This window comes from Crassostrea angulata, chromosome 5 (assembly GCF_025612915.1).
Source record: "Crassostrea angulata isolate pt1a10 chromosome 5, ASM2561291v2, whole genome shotgun sequence".
Taxonomy (NCBI): Eukaryota; Metazoa; Mollusca; class Bivalvia; order Ostreida; family Ostreidae; genus Magallana; species Magallana angulata.
Genome location: NC_069115.1, coordinates 11283966 through 11302476, shown reverse-complemented (window position 1 = coordinate 11302476; position 18511 = coordinate 11283966). Strand labels below are relative to the sequence as shown.

The following is an 18511-nucleotide window of genomic DNA, read 5'->3' as shown; positions in this document are numbered from 1 at the left end:
TGTAATTCCTTTATATTATAGTTAAATCAACTATGCAAGTTTGAAATAGTACTAAATAAATTTAATATATGACCTGTTCCAAAAAACATAACCTCATCCAGCATCCGAAACCTATGGCTAAGATTCAGTATACAAGCCTTTCAGGTGCATCAGTATCTTAAGATGCATCATCCATGCAAGTTTGGATCAGTAGTAATTTAGAAATTGCTATCAAAGGCCACCTGCACCAAAAACGTTAACCTGTTCCAAAAACCTTAATCTCCAGCATCTAAAATTCATTGCCCAGATTCAGCATCCAAGTTTTTCAAGTTCATACAAAGGTCTAGATGCATCATCCATGCAATTTTGGTGAAGATAGGACAAGAAATAACTAAGATACAGGACCTGCAACAAAAACTTTTACCAAGTCCGGACACCGACGCCAGCAGTATAGCATAAGTTCCCCCGAACTTCGTCTCGGTGAGCTAAAAATAAATTATCATACATGCCCTACGTCTTGTTGTTACATTACAGTTACATTACATGCAAAATGATGAGATTCATGTTTGCTTTTTCATTGATTTCATTTCATTTAATTTTTTAAATCTCCTAAGTCTTGTTGTTTTTCTCTCGTTGAAGATTTCAGATCTAATCTTCAAAAATTTGGTCCTCTCATCAAGCCGTTCCAATGAACACATTTCATGTTTTTCCAAAAACTCCTGGATTTTTCTTTTACCTTGAAAAGATTTTAAAAATAATATGAACAATCAGAATTATTATATTGTTACATATGCATGTAAAAAGGATAATACCTATGTATAGATTCAAGGCATACCATACTCTGTATGGTTTTTGCTTCCACTACTTCTTGCTGAATATTTTGATTTTCATAAATACATTCATGCTCGAACTACATTCATCCACTTATATGTCAAGATTATCTGTTTTGAAATGCCCCCTCTATCGCTTTAGGCTTCAATACACAACGCAAAATAGAAAGCCTATAGGGATTTTGCATTGCATCGGCCATGAAATAGCCTGGATGACATAATTGGATAATTGTATGAGGTATTTCAAATGGGTTCCGAATGGTGAAAAGATGTAAACATTTCACATTATAAATCTCCATGAGAAATTTGTTTCTATTCCTGTAACGGTCACCTGAGTAGCATATAACCCATACACAAACTTGTCTAGGAGTCTCATATATGCATTTAATTAATTAGGTTTTATTCTGGAGTAGAAAAATTATAAATTAGTAATGACGACCACCTCCCTGCCTGAAATCTTTCAAAAAGAACTGTGAAACCTACAATTTTGGCAAAAAACTTAAAAGATCGGGTCTACAAAATCATGAATTCAGTTTCTTTTCAGGTGTGTGGGAGTAAAAAGGATAATTTTTTTATATGCAATAACACCTATACATCCATTTTGGCCCTGACCTAGAATTAAAACCCATACTCCAGGGGACATGAAAATTAAAAGGACAAGATAGGATAAGGGCCATTTATTGCCCCCTCAGCAAATATTTTCATTTTACTGCCATGCATAGTGTTGACCTCAGTAATCAACATGGTAAGATTTTCTTCTTGGTAACCCTTCAGTATAGTTGCCTAGCAACGAAACAATTGTGACCATGGTTTCGGTCTAAATTACGAAAAAAACCTCTTCATTCAATTTTGAAATTTTAAGTTACTGTTATTTGATTAGCATAAGTTTATTAAATTGAAGTACCAACATGAATTAATGCATTAAATGCATAAAATTATTTACTCAACGTTTCCATGGCAACCATGGATTTCCTTAGTAACCAACTAAATAACTTCTATTTCAAGCCCGATTGCATTCTGAGAAGTATACAACTTAATAAAATAAACTTTTAAAAGCTTTTAAATGAATAATGTAACATATTTTTTTATACTAATGTTCATGACATTGTGTTTCCTGTTACCAATAAAAAACATTCCATAGCAACCATATGGATATAGATAGATCTGCATATGTGTAAGGTTGTATGTGCTAACATAGCAGTGACCTTAGTTATCGACATCTTAGAGGATTTTCTTGGTAACCATTTGATTTACATATACATGTAGAATCATGCAATTCAAAAGATATGAGTGAGGGTTCTGTTATTAAAAAGATAAACGAAACACATTGTCCTATTACTTATATGGTCGTTACAATAAATTACGTATTTATCATCCTTCTTTTCAAAACTTTTAAAACTATCAATAACATTAACACATCAAAAGAAAAACGTAATTTAAATTCAGAAATGCATTTATTCAATGACTTTTTTCGGTAACCAATTAAATAATATTTCAAGCCCAAATACAAACAGCATGCACAAGTATAAAAGGTACATACATTGTAGTACTTAACATTGTAGTTATTTTTTCCCTTATTTTTTCTACATATTGAAATGTGAATTTTTCCTATCTACACATTCCAGAATATATGTGTTCACAGAGAGAGAGAAGATAATGTACAAAATAGTATCATCTATTATATTTCCAATCCAATGATTGGTACCTCTACATGTAACAAAGAATGATACATATCTCCCTAAAGTATTAACAAACATGAATGAAACACATGTAAAAATTAGTATCGTCCAATATACTTCACATATAATGACTGAAGCAAGCACACATAACATATAGTATTCATATTAAAGTAATGGTTTCAAGAAATCATATAATAGTCAACAACATTGTGATTGTACATGTACACATGTTGTATACACATCAAATAATTCTTCACAACAGGCTACATGTAAATTAAATAATCAACAGAATTTATCGTACTATCAACAGATCGTATGGTACATTTATGTACATTAGCAGATACATATTACAATTACATGTACATGTGTGCACTGTAATAATGTTTCATTATCTGAAAGAAAAATATCAACTTTTAACAACACAATTTTAAAAAATATATGCTATATACATACTGTAAACTAACAAGCTAGCACATACAATGAATATTCATGATCTGAAAAAAGTCATCAATACAAAACACATTTCTTAAACATATGCCATGAAAAGCATTTTTAAAAATCCAAATGAGGTACCATGCAATTTTTTATTCATATAGGTTTGAAAAATGTGAATGTTTTAATTTATTTTCATAAATAATTTTTAATATAGAATAAAATGTATAATTAATTTATTTGATATTAATATTATGCATTTATTGAAACAAACATATTTCCACTTTTTAAGAAATTCAAAAAATATATTGTATAAAATAATTTTAAGAGCATATATTCTTCTTTGAACAACGAAATATTGTTTTAGATTTGATACTTAAACGATCCATATGGTAATGTTTCAGTGTAATATTCCACCTGAATGCAAATACAATCACTATATGCTTTTCAGTACTTTCAGTACTTTGATTATGTACTGTCAACAAAGTTGGGGGCTTTCCACATTCTAAAAATAGATTTCGAGGGGTTTGAAGATGAATTTGGTTTTCAGCAATACATTCGTGATTTAGCATTGTAAAATGTTCAAAGGATTAACAAAAACCAACCAGTACTTACATTACTTTGAGCTACTAAGTACTACATGGCTTCTGTGCATAATTTCACTGTATAGGCTACTGACATCAGGCGACAATCGTCGTCTGTAAAAACGAATGCGTTTGTTTACACCACTTTTTTCATAAATAAAAAATAAAACACATTCTATTTTAATACATATGAACATTTTCAATAATATTTGTTCTAAATTAGTAAATTTTAACTTTTTATAAGGATATGGTCGGTCATACTAAAACACGCCTGCCGACGCCTGCCGGGGAAAACACGCCTGCCGAGAGAAAACCGCACGCCTGCCGTTTACCTGATGGATTATTTTAATATTTTCTTTGATATTTTATTTAACTTAACTAAATTAAGTATCATAATAACAAAAAGTTGACTTTATATTGATTATTTAGCACAAAATTAGCAAAAATGTTCAATGTTGGTAAAGATAGATAACTCTTACGTAGAATCCATACGCCTGCCGAGGAAATCTAGACGCCTGCCGTTAATTTGATGGATTATTTTACTTTTTTCTTTGATATTTTATTTCTTTTAACTAAATAGATGATAATAGAAATCAAAAGTTGATTGTATATTAATTAATTAACACAAAATAAGTAAAAATCGGGTAAGCTGATAGCTCTTACGAACGCTGATACTAAAACAAGTCCCACGGGGAAAACAAGTCCCACGTAAGTCCCACGTAAGTCCCACGGCAAATGCGGCTATATATCGATATAATTACGATTGATTATGATTAAATGTGATAAAATAATATTAATTCACACAACAAAATATTTTTTTAAGCTTTTATAACGGATTTATCGACGAAAAATCAAAGATGTTGGTAAAGGTAGATAACTCGTACGTAGAATTCATCCGGTAGCAGAAGAAATCTATATGCCCGCCGTTTAATTGATGGATAATTTTAATTTTCTCCAACAAAATAAAATCTAATAGCAGTAAAAAGTTGACTTTATATTCATTAATTAACACAAACTAAGTAAAAATCAGGTAAGTAGACAACTCCTGTCATGTTTCGTGTACATTTTATTTTTTGTTACGAAAGATTTGTCGTACGACTTAATTTTTTATGTTGGAAAACCGCGCCATACTCGATGTATGCACAACTCTGATTCTCTGTATCGAGGCTTGTAATCCACAGTGTAAGTCTTTTGACATTTGTAAACTAGGTTATTTCAACATATTTTTATGTGAATTATCTGTATGTTTCATGTCAGTAATGCTAAGCGATGCATATTCTTGAAATCTTGTATTTTATGTTTACCATGTGCTCGGTGTATGGGGCGCCATTTTGTCCATCATATTTCTGGTCATTTAATTTCGAGTTGCAGTTGATTAATTTACTTTAACTTGCTGTTTATCATATGAATAGACTGAATTCAACTGTTTAAATCATATGTGTAAGGTTTCATAATCTAATTGCAAACTCTGTCCTAATATTTTTTGTATGGAAACCTGTACCAGTCATTGATTGTTACATTTTTTTTTGTTACAGCTTTTTACCGTCGTCTGAGACGGTTATCTGTCTCCCAAATAAACTGATTTCACCGACACTTGTGAGTCCGACTTTTATTGGGGCAGAACAGTAAAAAGACTAGGATGTCTACCTCAGCAGAGCAGATCACTCCCGACTCAACAGAGGGCACCCAGGTCACTCCTGACCCTACAGAGGATGCCCGGGAATCACAGACGACTGATGGCAAGAGGCAGTACGTCACACAAGATGAAGAGGAGTATCAGGAAGAGTACTATCAGGATGAGGACTCCTTTGCCGACATCTTAGCGAAGAAGAGGGCTGATGTAAGCCGAGCAAAGGCTAGGATGGCATACACCGCCAGAGAATTGGAGCTCAGGAAACAACGAGTGGAACTCGATGCTGCAATGGAAATGCTACATCTCGAGAGAGAGGCTGCAGAAGCTGAAGCTGATTGTCAAGCCTTTGAATCGACCATGATACAGATGTCACCTATGAAGAGACGAACGAGTTCCTTAGGCGAAGTCAGCAACTTTAAACCAGGACAGGATCAATCCACTCCACGTCAACCTTCTGCATCGCCAGGACTACCGACCGGTACTTCCGATCCGACTCAACTTGACCCGGATGCACAACCCTATGTACCTGCAGCACAGCCTTTGGTTCCTGACACACAGCCGTCCGTGCCTGTCGCACAACCGTACGTGCCTACTGCACAGCCTTATGTGCGTGCCGCACAGCCGTACGTGCCTACTGCACAGCCTTATGTGCCTGCCGCACAACCTCACGTGCCTGCCGCACAACCTTACGTGCCTGCCGCACAACCTCACGTGCCTGCCGCACAGCCTCATGTGCCTGCCGCACAGCCTTACGTGCCTGCTGCACAACCTCACATGCCTGCCGCACAACCTCACGTGCCTGCCGCACAACCTTACGTGCCTGCCGCACAACCTCACGTGCCTGCCGCACAACCTCACGTGCCTGCCGCACAACCTCACGTGCCTGCCGCACAGCCATCCATGCCTGCCGCGCAGCCTCATGTGCCTGCCGCACACCCTCACGTGCCTGTCGCACAACCGTATGTGGCTGCCTCACACCCCTTATCACCACTTGTGACTGATCAGGGACCACAAGTAACTCCTGTTACCCGATTCCTCCTGAGGAAGGACTTGCTATTCTCCAGACTTACTCACTTTGACGATAGACCAGAATCATACAGTGCCTGGAAACACAGCTTTATGTGTGTAGTGAATGAGCTTCAAGTCTTGGACTCCGAGCAGATGGACCTTCTTATCAAGTACTTAGGTCCGGAATCTAAGAAGCACGCAACAAGCATGAGGACATCCAACATCTTCGACATCTCAAGAGGACTAAGAAGACTTTGGGAAAGGTTGGATGAGCGCTATGGTGCACCAGAACATGTGGAAGCATCCGTAAGAGCCAAACTGTTGAGTTTCCCAAAGCTTGGCAACAGAGATCATCAAAAACTTTACGATCTGTCAGACATTCTTATGGAGATGAAGTTTTTGAAGGAGGATCCGAAGTACAGTGCAATGTTGGCCTATCTAGACTCATCCTCAGGGATTAGACCCATCATTTCAAAACTTCCGTATGGCCTGCAGGAGAAATGGACCAACAGAGCCATGAAGTACAAGCTTGAACATCAGACTGTGTTTCCACCCTTTGGTGTGTTTGTTGACTTCATGAAGGAGATGAGCAGAGTGAAAAACGACCCAAGTTTTGCGTATCACACTGACGCTAACCACAACGAAAAGCAGCCTATGAACGTTCCAAGGGGAAGAGTGAACAAACCTAAATATTACCCACCCCCCACCTGAAAAAAATATACTGGATGCACACGTTTCGTGTTACGTTTTAATATCATTGAAATCTAATTGTTATGTCTCTATTCGTTTACGTGGTAAAGTTAAATGAAATATGAAATATTGTTTGAAAATACAAGATATTCAACTTTTGCGTTAGGCGAAAAGTTATGATATTGATTATAAGTATCCCTCTTTACAACACACAAAGTTTTATTTCATTCTTATTCTATGATCATGTACACAGTTGACTGAAAAAGAAAATTAATGAAAAAAATCATATCATGCAATAATATAGGCATTCGACAAGCGTAAAAGCGTACACATGTATATTCCTTGGGCGTTTCGTATCTATAGACGTGTTGATAAATCTTACTCTGTATTTCTATCATAAAAAGCTTCAGCGACAGGTTTAATCAAAATATTAAATTCTGATAGAAAACAAAACTTTGTCAAACTTAAAAGGGATGACATACATATTATATCATTCCGTATCACCCGACTTCATATAATATGATTAATCAATAGCAGCAATAAGTAAAGTTATGAACATAATTATAAGGCAAAATGTTAAGTCTATATTTAGCAATCTTTAAGTAATTTATAAATTAGTTTATACAAATAAAAATGACATAAATAAAATGGCAAGCGTGCATATTAAATCGACAGTCGTAAGATTTCTACATAAGAGTTTTCCCTTTATTTTTAAGCCCTTCGCAATTTTTTTCCTTTTTATCTATGCTTGCTATTTAGTACAGTAAAATAAAATACTAACATAAGAAAAATATTAATTCATCTTAAGGTAAACGACAGGCGTGTGGTTTTTTTCTCATGTTGTGTTGATTAAAAAATGTGGTAAATATTTAATTAATCTGATCATTTATCAAGTTAGAAAACATGAAATATAAATAAAAAATTTAAAATCATCCACCAGGTAAGCGGCAGGCGTGTTCTCTTCTCGGCGGGCGTATGCATTCTGCGTAAGAGTTATCTATTTTACCGATTTTTACTAATGTTGTGTTAATTAACGAATTTAAAGTCAACTTTTTATTTCTGTTATAGTTTATTAAGCCAAGTAAACTAAAATATTAAAAAAATAATTAAAATAATCCATCAACTAAACGGCAGGCGTATACATTTTCTTGGCAGGCGTATGATTTCTTCGTAAGAGCTATCAGCTTACCCGATTTTTACTTATTTTGTGTTAATTAATTAATATAAAATCAACTTTTGATTTCTATTATCATCTATTTAGTTAAAAGAAATAAAATATCAAAGAAAAAAGTAAAATAATCCATCAAATTAACGGCAGGCGTCTAGATTTCCTCGGCAGGCGTATGGATTCTACGTAAGAGTTATCTATCTTTACCAACATTGAACATTTTTGCTAATTTTGTGCTAAATAATCAATATAAAGTCAACTTTTTGTTATTATGATACTTAATTTAGTTAAGTTAAATAAAATATCAAAGAAAATATTAAAATAATCCATCAGGTAAACGGCAGGCGTGCGGTTTTCTCTCGGCAGGCGTGTTTTCCCCGGCAGGCGTCGGCAGGCGTGTTTTAGTATGACCCGATATGGTATGTAGTCATTTCAAGCTGTGCTGCAGGAAAGCTACGTAAGCCGCGTCAATCTTGATACTTATTGTGTTGTTCACATTAAAAGTCATACTTTAAAGGATAAAAACTAAATAAATCATAATGAAAAGTAACATTGCTGATAATTTTGTAAAAATACACATATGTAACTACATAAAATAATGTGCACTTACCAAACTTCTGCAAGTTCAGCTTCACCGTCACAATGTTTGTTTCCGGAAAAAAATTACGCCGATCGATTCAGACTGATTATTATAATTTTTCACACGATTTTTCTCCGAATTTTCGATATTTGAACATGAGCGACTTAGAATACCACGAAAAAATTTTAAATAAAGAAAGTACATATCTATTGCTTACTACAGAGGAAATTTTGTTGTGGTATTCTTAGTCGCTCATATTTTTTAGAACGCAAGAAAGTTAAAAATAGTGGTTTTCTTGGTGTTTTTCAGAAATAGGCATGTATTCCATCCATTTAATTTTATTTTACCAACACTTGTGAAGAAATCAAACAGTTTCTATAGTTAGTGCTTGTTATCAACTTTATAAAAAATATTATATTTCTTAATGTACGTGCAGTTTATTTTATAGAAACATTGGGGGCATTTCTACTATATATATCCTATCTAGTTCTTTCAGTAAAGGACTTCCTGGTAAACATAATTATAGGTCAGTTTTTTATACAGATGTGTGAGAATAGAGAAGAAAATGTTATAACATTATATGCATTAACACTATATTGCCTCCCCCCCCCCCCCTCATGTCCTGAACCCCTGACCCAGGGGCCATGAATTTTACAATTTAGGTAGAGGAGTTAGTGGACATCGTAACCTTGTATTCAGTTTTTTGCCCACATGTGTGGGAGTAGAGAAGAAGATTTTTTAAGATTTAAAACATTTTACTATATGGCCATATTGGCCCCACCTTAGAGCCTGAACCCCTGACCCGGGGGTCATAAATTTCACAATTTTGGTAGAGGGCTTCATGGACTTTATAACCAGATATATATATATTTATATGGGAGTAGAAAAGAAGATTTTCTAAGATTTAATACATTTTTACTATATGGCCATATTAGCCCCACCCTAGAGCCTGAACCCCTGACCCAGGGGTCATGAATTTCACAATATGGACATCATAATCATGCATTTAGTTTTAACAAATATATATGGGGTAGAGAAGAAGATTTTCTAAGATTAAATACATATATACTATATGGCCATACTGGCCCCATTCTAGAGCCTGAACCCCTGACCCAGGGGCCATGAATTTCACAATTTATGTAGAGGGCTTCATGGACATTATAACTATGCAACCAGTTTTTTCCTAACATGTGTGGGAATAGAGAAGAATATTTTTTAAAATTTGGCTCTTTTTTTGCAAATTTGGCCCCACATGTGGCGCCCCGGGGGTAGTAGAGCCATGGATTTTACAATTTAGATTCCTCTCACCATAGAGATGCCTCACATCAAAAATGGTAATAATCAGCCCTGTAGTTTTTAAGAAGAAGTTAAAAATGTAAAATTGTTAAGGCACGATGCACAATAACGGACGAAAACGGATAGCAATAAACTCAGGTGACCTAAAAATTGCTAATTCATCAAATTGTGGATAGACAGACCAAGCAACAAAGATATATCAACTGAGCTGCTTTTAGTCTTCTTGGCTGCAACTGGGCTTGCAAGAACTTTAGTTCCATTATCATCTTCGATCTCAAAGAAGCACTCTGTAATAACAATATCATGAATATCTTACTTTGCAAATACTAAGGACAGGCATGCATGAAACATATTGAAAAGAGAAAACATTATGGATGGGTTTTAATTATTAAACGATGCAAATCAATGTACCATTGTCATCTTAAATAAAGAAAGAAAATTATTGAGAAAAGTTTTTATCATTTCAATAATATGACTTCTATTACCCCCCCCCCCCCCCCCCCCCCCCCACCACCACTACCACACACATGCAGATTCACACAAATAAAAAAAAAGACTGATCACCTTGTGGTGTAACATCCGATGCATTTGCATTTCCACTCTCGCAGGGTTTGGACATCAAATCTTCTTCAGTCACATGTGATTCAGGTGCTGTACTTGGACCTTTAGGATTGTGCACATGTAACTCCGACACTCACCCATTTAGATAAAATTTCAAAAATGTATACAAATACAAAAATTATTTAATGAAGAAAAAAAGAAAAAGAAATATATACACAGTGATTTACCACACTAAAGCACTGCCCATATGCAAATGTGGGGGTATTTTACCCAGTTTTAAGCTTAAGTGTAAATTTTCCCTCACATGTAAATAATCCCTTTTACAGTATTGAAAGTGGTACTCAGCAAATGTAATTAAACACTTTACATTTTCATTACTATCTGAACATTTCTTGAAAGTCAAATGGAATTGTGCACTACAGCCTCTGTCACAAGTCACAAGGAAATAACTCCATCTATACATTGTCATTCAAAAGCCAGAAGCCTAACACCTAGCTGCAATAATTTAGCCCTCTCCTGTTTTTTTTTTTTTTTTTTTTTTTTTTGGGGGGGGGGGGGGGGGGAGGGGGGGGGGGGAGTAAACATCAGTTATAAAAAATCGGAGAGGGCTACATTGTTGCAGCTACATATGTATGACTAACCTATTATCAAACAAGAAAAACATTCACAAAATAGATTGAAACAAACCTATCAAGTTGACTTCTTTCATCACAGGAACTGAGAGAGGGAAAACAATGGTATGGAACTGCAACAGATCAAAGAATCGTTATTGCATAAATAAAGTTTAAAACAAGAAATCTTTTAAAGAAACAGTTGCCCCTTGTGTGGCTTTATCAATCTTAAAATGATTACTTTCTTTCACAAGTCAAAATTAATTATTCTTACTAGACTTTGACCCGTGCGTGCACGGGTTGACATTGCATATGATATCGGACATTTACTACATCGACCACCGTATTGTTTACAATTACATAACCAAGCTTTAAGCCTACAATAATGCTATTAATTTCACTACACTCTGCTTAGTTATAATAATCTGACAGGAATGCCTCCCATATACCCGTAATGTAGCAGAAAATTGCAGAATCGCTCCGAATCGATTTTTGAGAAAAATAATGAAGTTGTATTGAAAATAACAGTCAAATTGTTCATAACAAACCATTCTGAGGCTGTAAATACTTTTCATCTAAATATTTAATTCATATTATTGAAGGATTCAACACTTTTTTGCTCGCTTCAAAGTTACACACCATGTTGATATTCGGATCTCTTGGGATTTTACTCTAACACAGTGTATTTATATTTAGGAATATTTTTACATATAGGAGAATATATTACATCCATTACATTCCACTCATATCATGGAAATCAAATGCATTATCACAGCATTAGGGAGACCAGACAAACACGTTAATTGTTATACATAATAACGTTGCAACTTTGATTATAATTCATTTACTTTGTTCAAAATGCTCACTGTTTTCTCTGAGGTTCAAGATGTCCTGTTTTTCCATTGCGTTGCGGCTAGCTCTCAATAAATCTGTGATGGACTCTGTATAAAAGTACTAATATATTGTATTGTAAATACAAGCTTCAACATTTACTTTTTAAATCATTGCAAATTTTATTCCTTATGACTAATTAAAATAAATAATACAAATATATTACCAGTACATCCATTACATTCCACTCATATCATGGAAATCAAATACATTATCCCAGCATTAAGGAGACCAAGCCCCAGGATCACATAATAACATTGCAACATTTAGTTTAATTCATTTACCTTGTTCAAAATACTCAGTGTTTTCTCCTTGGGTCAAGATGTCCCGTTTTCCCATTGTGTTGCGGCTAGATCTCAATGAATTTGGGGTGGACTCTGTAAAAAGTATCAATATATTGTATTGCAATTTCAATTCTCTAAGTTTACTTCTTTATATCATTGCTAAGTTTATTCCTAATGATTAATAAAAATAAATATAACAAATATATTACATCCATTACATTCCACTAATATCATGGAAATCTAATGCATTATCACAGCATTAGGGAGACCAGACAAACAATTTTATTATACTTTCATGTTAAATGTTAAATACTGAAATCTGATTGGTTTAGACGCAGTTGGTAATCCGTTCTATTACCCTCAGCGTTAGCAACACACTTGGCAATTGGTAACACAACGAACTGTTACATGCGCTTAAATTATGAGCGTACGGTTTGTCGTAGAATTCACTTCATTTCTAAATAAAAGCAGTAAAATTTTCTTTAGAAATAAGACATTCAGTAAAATAAAATGAATAGTGCCTGTTTGGGAGGGTATCTCTTGAACTTGGCACCCCTCGAAAACCATTGTCAACCTCCGCTCACTGCTTTACCTTAGGGTCAAGCTGTCCTGTTTTTCCATTGTGTTGCAGCTAGATGTCAATGAAACTGGGGTGGGCTCTGTAAAAAAGTACCAATATATTGTATCATAAATACATGCTTCTAAGTTTACTTCTTTATCTCTTTGCAAAACTTATTCCTAATGACTTATACATGTACTTATAAGTATAACAAATATATTACATCCATTACATTCCACTCATATCATGGAAATCAAATGCATTATCACAGCATTAGGGAGACCAAGCCCCAAGATCACGAGCAATCTTAGACTTGAGTAGTAAATTGTACACTGTCAGTGGCGTAGCTACCATGTATGCTTATATGCCTGAGCATGCACATCATTTGGGGGGAAAATCAGTAAAAAAATAAATAAAGAAAAAAAAATATAAAAAAAAGAATTCAAGTATTAAGGTCCATACTTAGTTATTCCATCAACCCGTTTCCGTCACTCGGTCCTACTTTATCCGAAATCAATGCTAAACAAAGACGTATTGAGCACCAAATATAGCCACGCAATATGGTCTTAAAGTACCATATAAAAGAAACAGTACACAATGCATGTACCTAAAAAGGCAAATATTTATTTTACACATTTTAAATTTCCCCGATAGAATATCACAGCTGTATTGAGATATTCATTACCATAAACTATGTGAAAATGAACTTAAGAATAAAAGCTTTGAGTGGGTCAAAGGCAAATGTCAAAAAAAAATTCTTCTTTTAACTTTTAATAAGTTTTGTGATTTTATTTTATGCCTAAACTATAACCAAAACAATTTTAACTGCCTAAAAATAGGCTTAAATAGTAAGCATTCCTTTCAATTTCTGCTTTAATTTTTGGTGTTAAAAATCGTCAGAATCCATGAGCTTCCGGGGGCTTTCGCCCCCTGGGCTTTGTCCTGGACCCACTGGGGGCCTCATGGTGGCCCCCACACCCCCTGCCATTTTAAGCATGCACTTCGTTTCAGGTCTAGCTACCCCACTGATTGTATTAATGTTTCTTGCTTAAAAACATAATAACATTGCAACATTGAATTTAATTCATTTACCTGCTTCAAAATGCTCACTGTTTTCTCTGAGGGTCAAGATGCCCCGTTTTCCCATTGTGTTGCGGCTAGCTCTCAATGAATTTGGGGTGGACTCTGTAAAAATACCAATATATTGTATTGTAAATACAAGCTTCTACGTTTACTTTTTTAAATCATTGCAAATTTCATTCCTAATGATTAAACAAAATAAATATAACTGTTACAAATATATTACATCCAGTACATTCCACTCATATCATGTAAATCTAATGCATTATCACAGCATTAGGGAGACCAGATCAACATGTAGATTGTTATACACAACTACATTTCAAAGTATATCTAGTTAATATAAATGGATTTACTTTAGTCTGAATTAAAATGACTGGGCTCTCAGCCTCTTGTTCTTTCAGGTAATTTTTGCAAAGTGAAAATTGACTGCAGATGCAAAATTATTCTTTAAATAATAACATTACCCAAAACCTTCTTATTTTCATCTGATTCAGAATCAGAACTTGGCGAGTAGTTTGATACACTAAATGGGTCAGAATCCACATCAGAGGGAACTGAAAGAAATTAAAACAATATAGAAAATTTTCTTTCATAAACATTCATCAATTATTAGTTTACCACATTTGGTAATTGATGTTTCTTTTTTATAAATCTGACAACATACCACTGACTAAATCAAGCTTTTCAGCCATGGTACAAAAACAAGACTGTACCAATATTCAGTGAAAAATGAATTCCAATTCAGATTGATGCTTAAATTAACTAACCTACCAAATCTGATAATTCTATGTACCGGTAAATGTATATTTTTCAAGAAGTACATTCTGTAAACAATTTGCAAAATATACATATTTACTACAGAAACAGATTTTGTAATTTATCTAACAAAAAACAATTTTGTTTTGCAAAGGAGACTCTCCACATTAGTGACAGATTCACAATGCACACTGACTTATATTAATAGCTTTTTGTTGGCATGGATGTTAGCGCGAGTGGGTCATGATGTGGGAAGAAGTTGGGGTGACTGGAGAAAACCCACGTGTCCATGCAGGCGACCAATGTACCCTATCATACACAACAACTGTCGATCATGGGGATTAAACTTGGGTCGCAGTGGTGATAAGCAAGTGCATTGTCCACTGCACAACTGGACACCTCTTTCGAGCTTTTAATTTAATAGTGCTTGATAATGAAAACAAAATAAATCTATTCAGGTCAGCACAAGAACCGTATATAATGTTAAAATTGAAAGAAAATCAAACAACTATAAACAAAATAAAGTGAAATAAAACCTAACAAAACCATTACCAAAATCAAAAGGATACAGCCTTTTTTGAAATCAATCAAAACTAGTACCGGTAAAAACATGTACATGAACAGGGGCTAGTGTTGTCACGATGATTGAATTTCAATCAATGATCAGTTGAAAAGGTTGTCGATTTATCATAATCGATTTTAGATTTTATAATCAATTATACTCAGTCTGGGTTTATTACATTAATATTATACCTATCATTTTGTTTTCTAATCTGTAGTGAATGAAATGAAAACTGTTGTGAGCTGGGGGTTTTCTTCAATCTCAAAAGATGTGTAACATTCTACCTAATAAAAATACAGCAAAAGTCTTATAAGCTTTTAAAAGGAAGTGAAAATAGCACTTATATATTTTAGATTATACATAGCATAAAATTTAGTGCCCCATATTATTGAATTTAATATAATTTGTTACCGATTCGATTATTGACCGATCATCAGTTGGCAAGAGACAACCAATTCTGCTGATTAATTGATCACGATTTTTAACCTATTTAACAACACTAACAGAAGTTTTAGGCTTGTTTTTCAATAAAAACATATAAATTATCTATTCTGATACTTTTTAAATTCTTGAGAAAAACCTATTTTTTAGATTAGTTTAAAACAAATCAATGTACGAAAAAATGCAAAAACAAAACCAAAGCCAGATAACAAGATATCCAAAGCCTGATTGTAAATCAGTAAACTTTCTCTTAATAATTATTTTTTGTGTATAATTAATCCAACCATTTTCCTGCCTTGCTGCGCCACCGCAAGCTTTTCCCATCACAACCATAGTCATATACATGAAGTATCTCTTCCCCAACCACAATGTCTCTCTTAGCAAACAATCATAGGTATTCCCTAGCTTCCATTAAACACTCTGAGTTTATGGTGGAGTTTGCATCGTCCTTGCCATCATTTACAAACTGGCAGATACATGTATGGTTGTTCACTCCTGACAGCATCAATACTACAGTGTACATAAAAAGAAATCAAACCTTAAATAAGAAGCATATAATTACTGGTATTTTTGCTTGACTTAATAAGAATTGTTTATAGTTATTTCTAGAAACATTACTGCCATACATAAATGTTAAAATATTACATTTAGCTGCAGGTCTTTATCTCCTGGTCTGAAAAAAAAAATTGGATAAACGTTCCTTCAATTTTTTTTTTCACATCAGGAGCTACATACCTCCAGCTTCATGTAAATATGTATAAATCGTATTACCAAAGTTCTTTTCCATTATATTTATAGATAAATATTTTGTTTTCTGTGCTTGTCGTCAATCTCTCCTCCCCATCCTGTCCTTTTAATGTTTCTCCTGTAGGAGAAAATCTCCACTGACATGACTGGTTGTGCTAATAACTCCAAAACCTACATTAAAACCACAAGCACCTGTGTGAAAGCATTGTTTATATGCAAAGAAAACTTTTGGATTCATAAACATCTACATTAAGCCCCATTCACAATTGGCGTACGAGCACTTTACAACTCTTTGCGATCGGAATGTTTTAGATTCGCACGAGCTCTCTCATATATTGCATGAGGTCTCGCATTTGTTGCATGCGTTTTAGTGCTTGCATCAAGTCTCCTTAAAAATTGTGGACATGCACACTATTCAGACGCGACTGAATGCGATCCAAATCATCGCAGTGCAATGCACGAACAATATATAGTACGAACATTTTACAACATTTTGTATACTCGCAAGAGTGCAGGTGCATGATTTTTAAAGGTCATAAGATGAATCGCTGCTGTAGAGAGAGAGAGAGAGAGAGAGAGAGAGAGAGAGAGAGAGAGAGTTGAATGTGATAATAGTCTACCATATATCATATGTGCATGTTCTAGTGAGAACATACATTAAATTGGTAAACAACAAAATATTTACAACCATCGACCATTTCTAATGCTATCATGTATGAAACATGTCATGTTATTCTAATAAATCAACAATTACAGGGGGAAGGGCGCCCCGGGTGCGCATAAACATTGAAATTAATACAAGTATCAAAAAGTAGTTTTAAAAGTGTTGCTACATTGGTCATGCTTCTGGATTGAATGTTCTTGAGAGCACATTGTGCACAACGCTGTATAATCAAGACATACATGTTTTGCCTGGTCAACAGATCACACTCAGCCCAACGGGAATCTGCAGACACATTGTTTACCGGTACATTATTATTAATCATCAAAAGCCAAAAATTTTACAAACCTGATAATATCCGAAAAGCCAAACGAGAGTGATACTATGATGTCACATTTGTAAATGTGGGTCACAATTGTAAATGTGGGGTGAGCATCCCGGTTGTAAACATGGAGGCCTGACTATCTTACCTATAATAAGTCAATTCGTACATAGAATAGTCGGCTATCTTTCCACTATACAAGTGAAAAAGAGCAACTGATCTTAATTTGCTTTTAATTCATTTAGGTAACAAGGGGTACATGTACATATATCTACATTACGTACATAATTAATTTAAAACAATATTACTGGTACATATAACTGTAATATAGAAAATTCTTCATGTCGATCTATTTACATAAAGCGACATTCTTCGGTTTACTTTTCTGTCCATTTTCAATAAACTAGCTATATAATTACAGGGATTTTTCAGCCTTTTTTTATTTTGAAAATGCCATTTTTTTTTGGAATTGGGAAAATTGTACAATGTATCGACAATTTCATGCAGTTGGGAAAAATCATATGTTGCATACATCATGATTTCTGAATTTATTATCATAATGGAAAATCAAAGAGCTAGACTTTAATTGAATAGAATCTAATTAACTTCACAATATAGATATATGTAAAATATTCCTATATTTAGTTATTAGAACAAGTCTTTTTCCCTGAAATAAACACCTTCAACACTGGTCATAAAAGTATTACATTATTAAGAATTTATCAACATCCCCTTTTAAATTGAGAATGTATTTTTCTGTTTGAAATATTTCATAACATTTACCTTTTACTTTTATATCAGTCTAGTGTGTGTAAAAAAAAAAAACATGTACCATTTACAGTACTGTACTGTATACCACAAAATAACGATGGTTTAGAAAAACAGAGGAAAATCGGATTAAAAGTTGGCGATGTTTACAGCGTGTTTTGAAACTTTTATGACTGCAGTTTTGCTAAATGGGTTTAATCATTTGTTAATACTGAACATTTTTGGACATTCTGGTTATTTTACGAAGTATTTTTTGATAAAAAAAAAAACCATAAGAACTATTTACCAGTTGGGGAAAAATACTGCTATACTAATTGGGATCATAATTTGGACAGCTGCTGGAGTGAACTTATTTCCAATTGGGAATGGGGACGACTTTTGCTCCT

At 34.1% G+C, this 18511-nt stretch overlaps 1 protein-coding gene and 1 long non-coding RNA gene across 2 annotated transcripts; both read right to left on the bottom strand.

Moving 5' to 3' along the window:
- Positions 1-433: 433 nt before the first annotated feature.
- Positions 434-10585, bottom strand: LOC128186021 (uncharacterized). The gene is made up of 4 exons (XM_052855750.1): positions 10444-10585; positions 10084-10166; position 9525; positions 434-715 (listed from the first exon to the last, which is right to left on the bottom strand). Exons 1-4 carry the CDS (start codon positions 10496-10498, stop codon positions 540-542), a joined length of 315 nt encoding a protein of 104 aa, XP_052711710.1. The 5' UTR covers positions 10499-10585; the 3' UTR covers positions 434-539.
- Positions 10586-11005: 420 nt separating this feature from the next.
- Positions 11006-12193, bottom strand: LOC128186022 (uncharacterized). Its single transcript, XR_008243879.1, has 2 exons — positions 11918-12193; positions 11006-11185 (listed from the first exon to the last, which is right to left on the bottom strand). It is a non-coding gene; the product is annotated as an uncharacterized LOC128186022 (long non-coding RNA).
- Positions 12194-18511: the final 6318 nt, after the last annotated feature.

Bases quoted from the DNA above. Each gene is read 5' to 3' on its own strand.
- LOC128186021 (XM_052855750.1), bottom strand. From the start codon at position 10,498: ATGTCCAAACCCTGCGAGAGTGGAAATGCAAATGCATCGGATGTTACA. The intron at 10,167-10,443 runs GTGATCAGTCTT...TTGTTATTACAG, and splicing joins ATCGGATGTTACACCACAAG to AGTGCTTCTTTGAGATCGAA.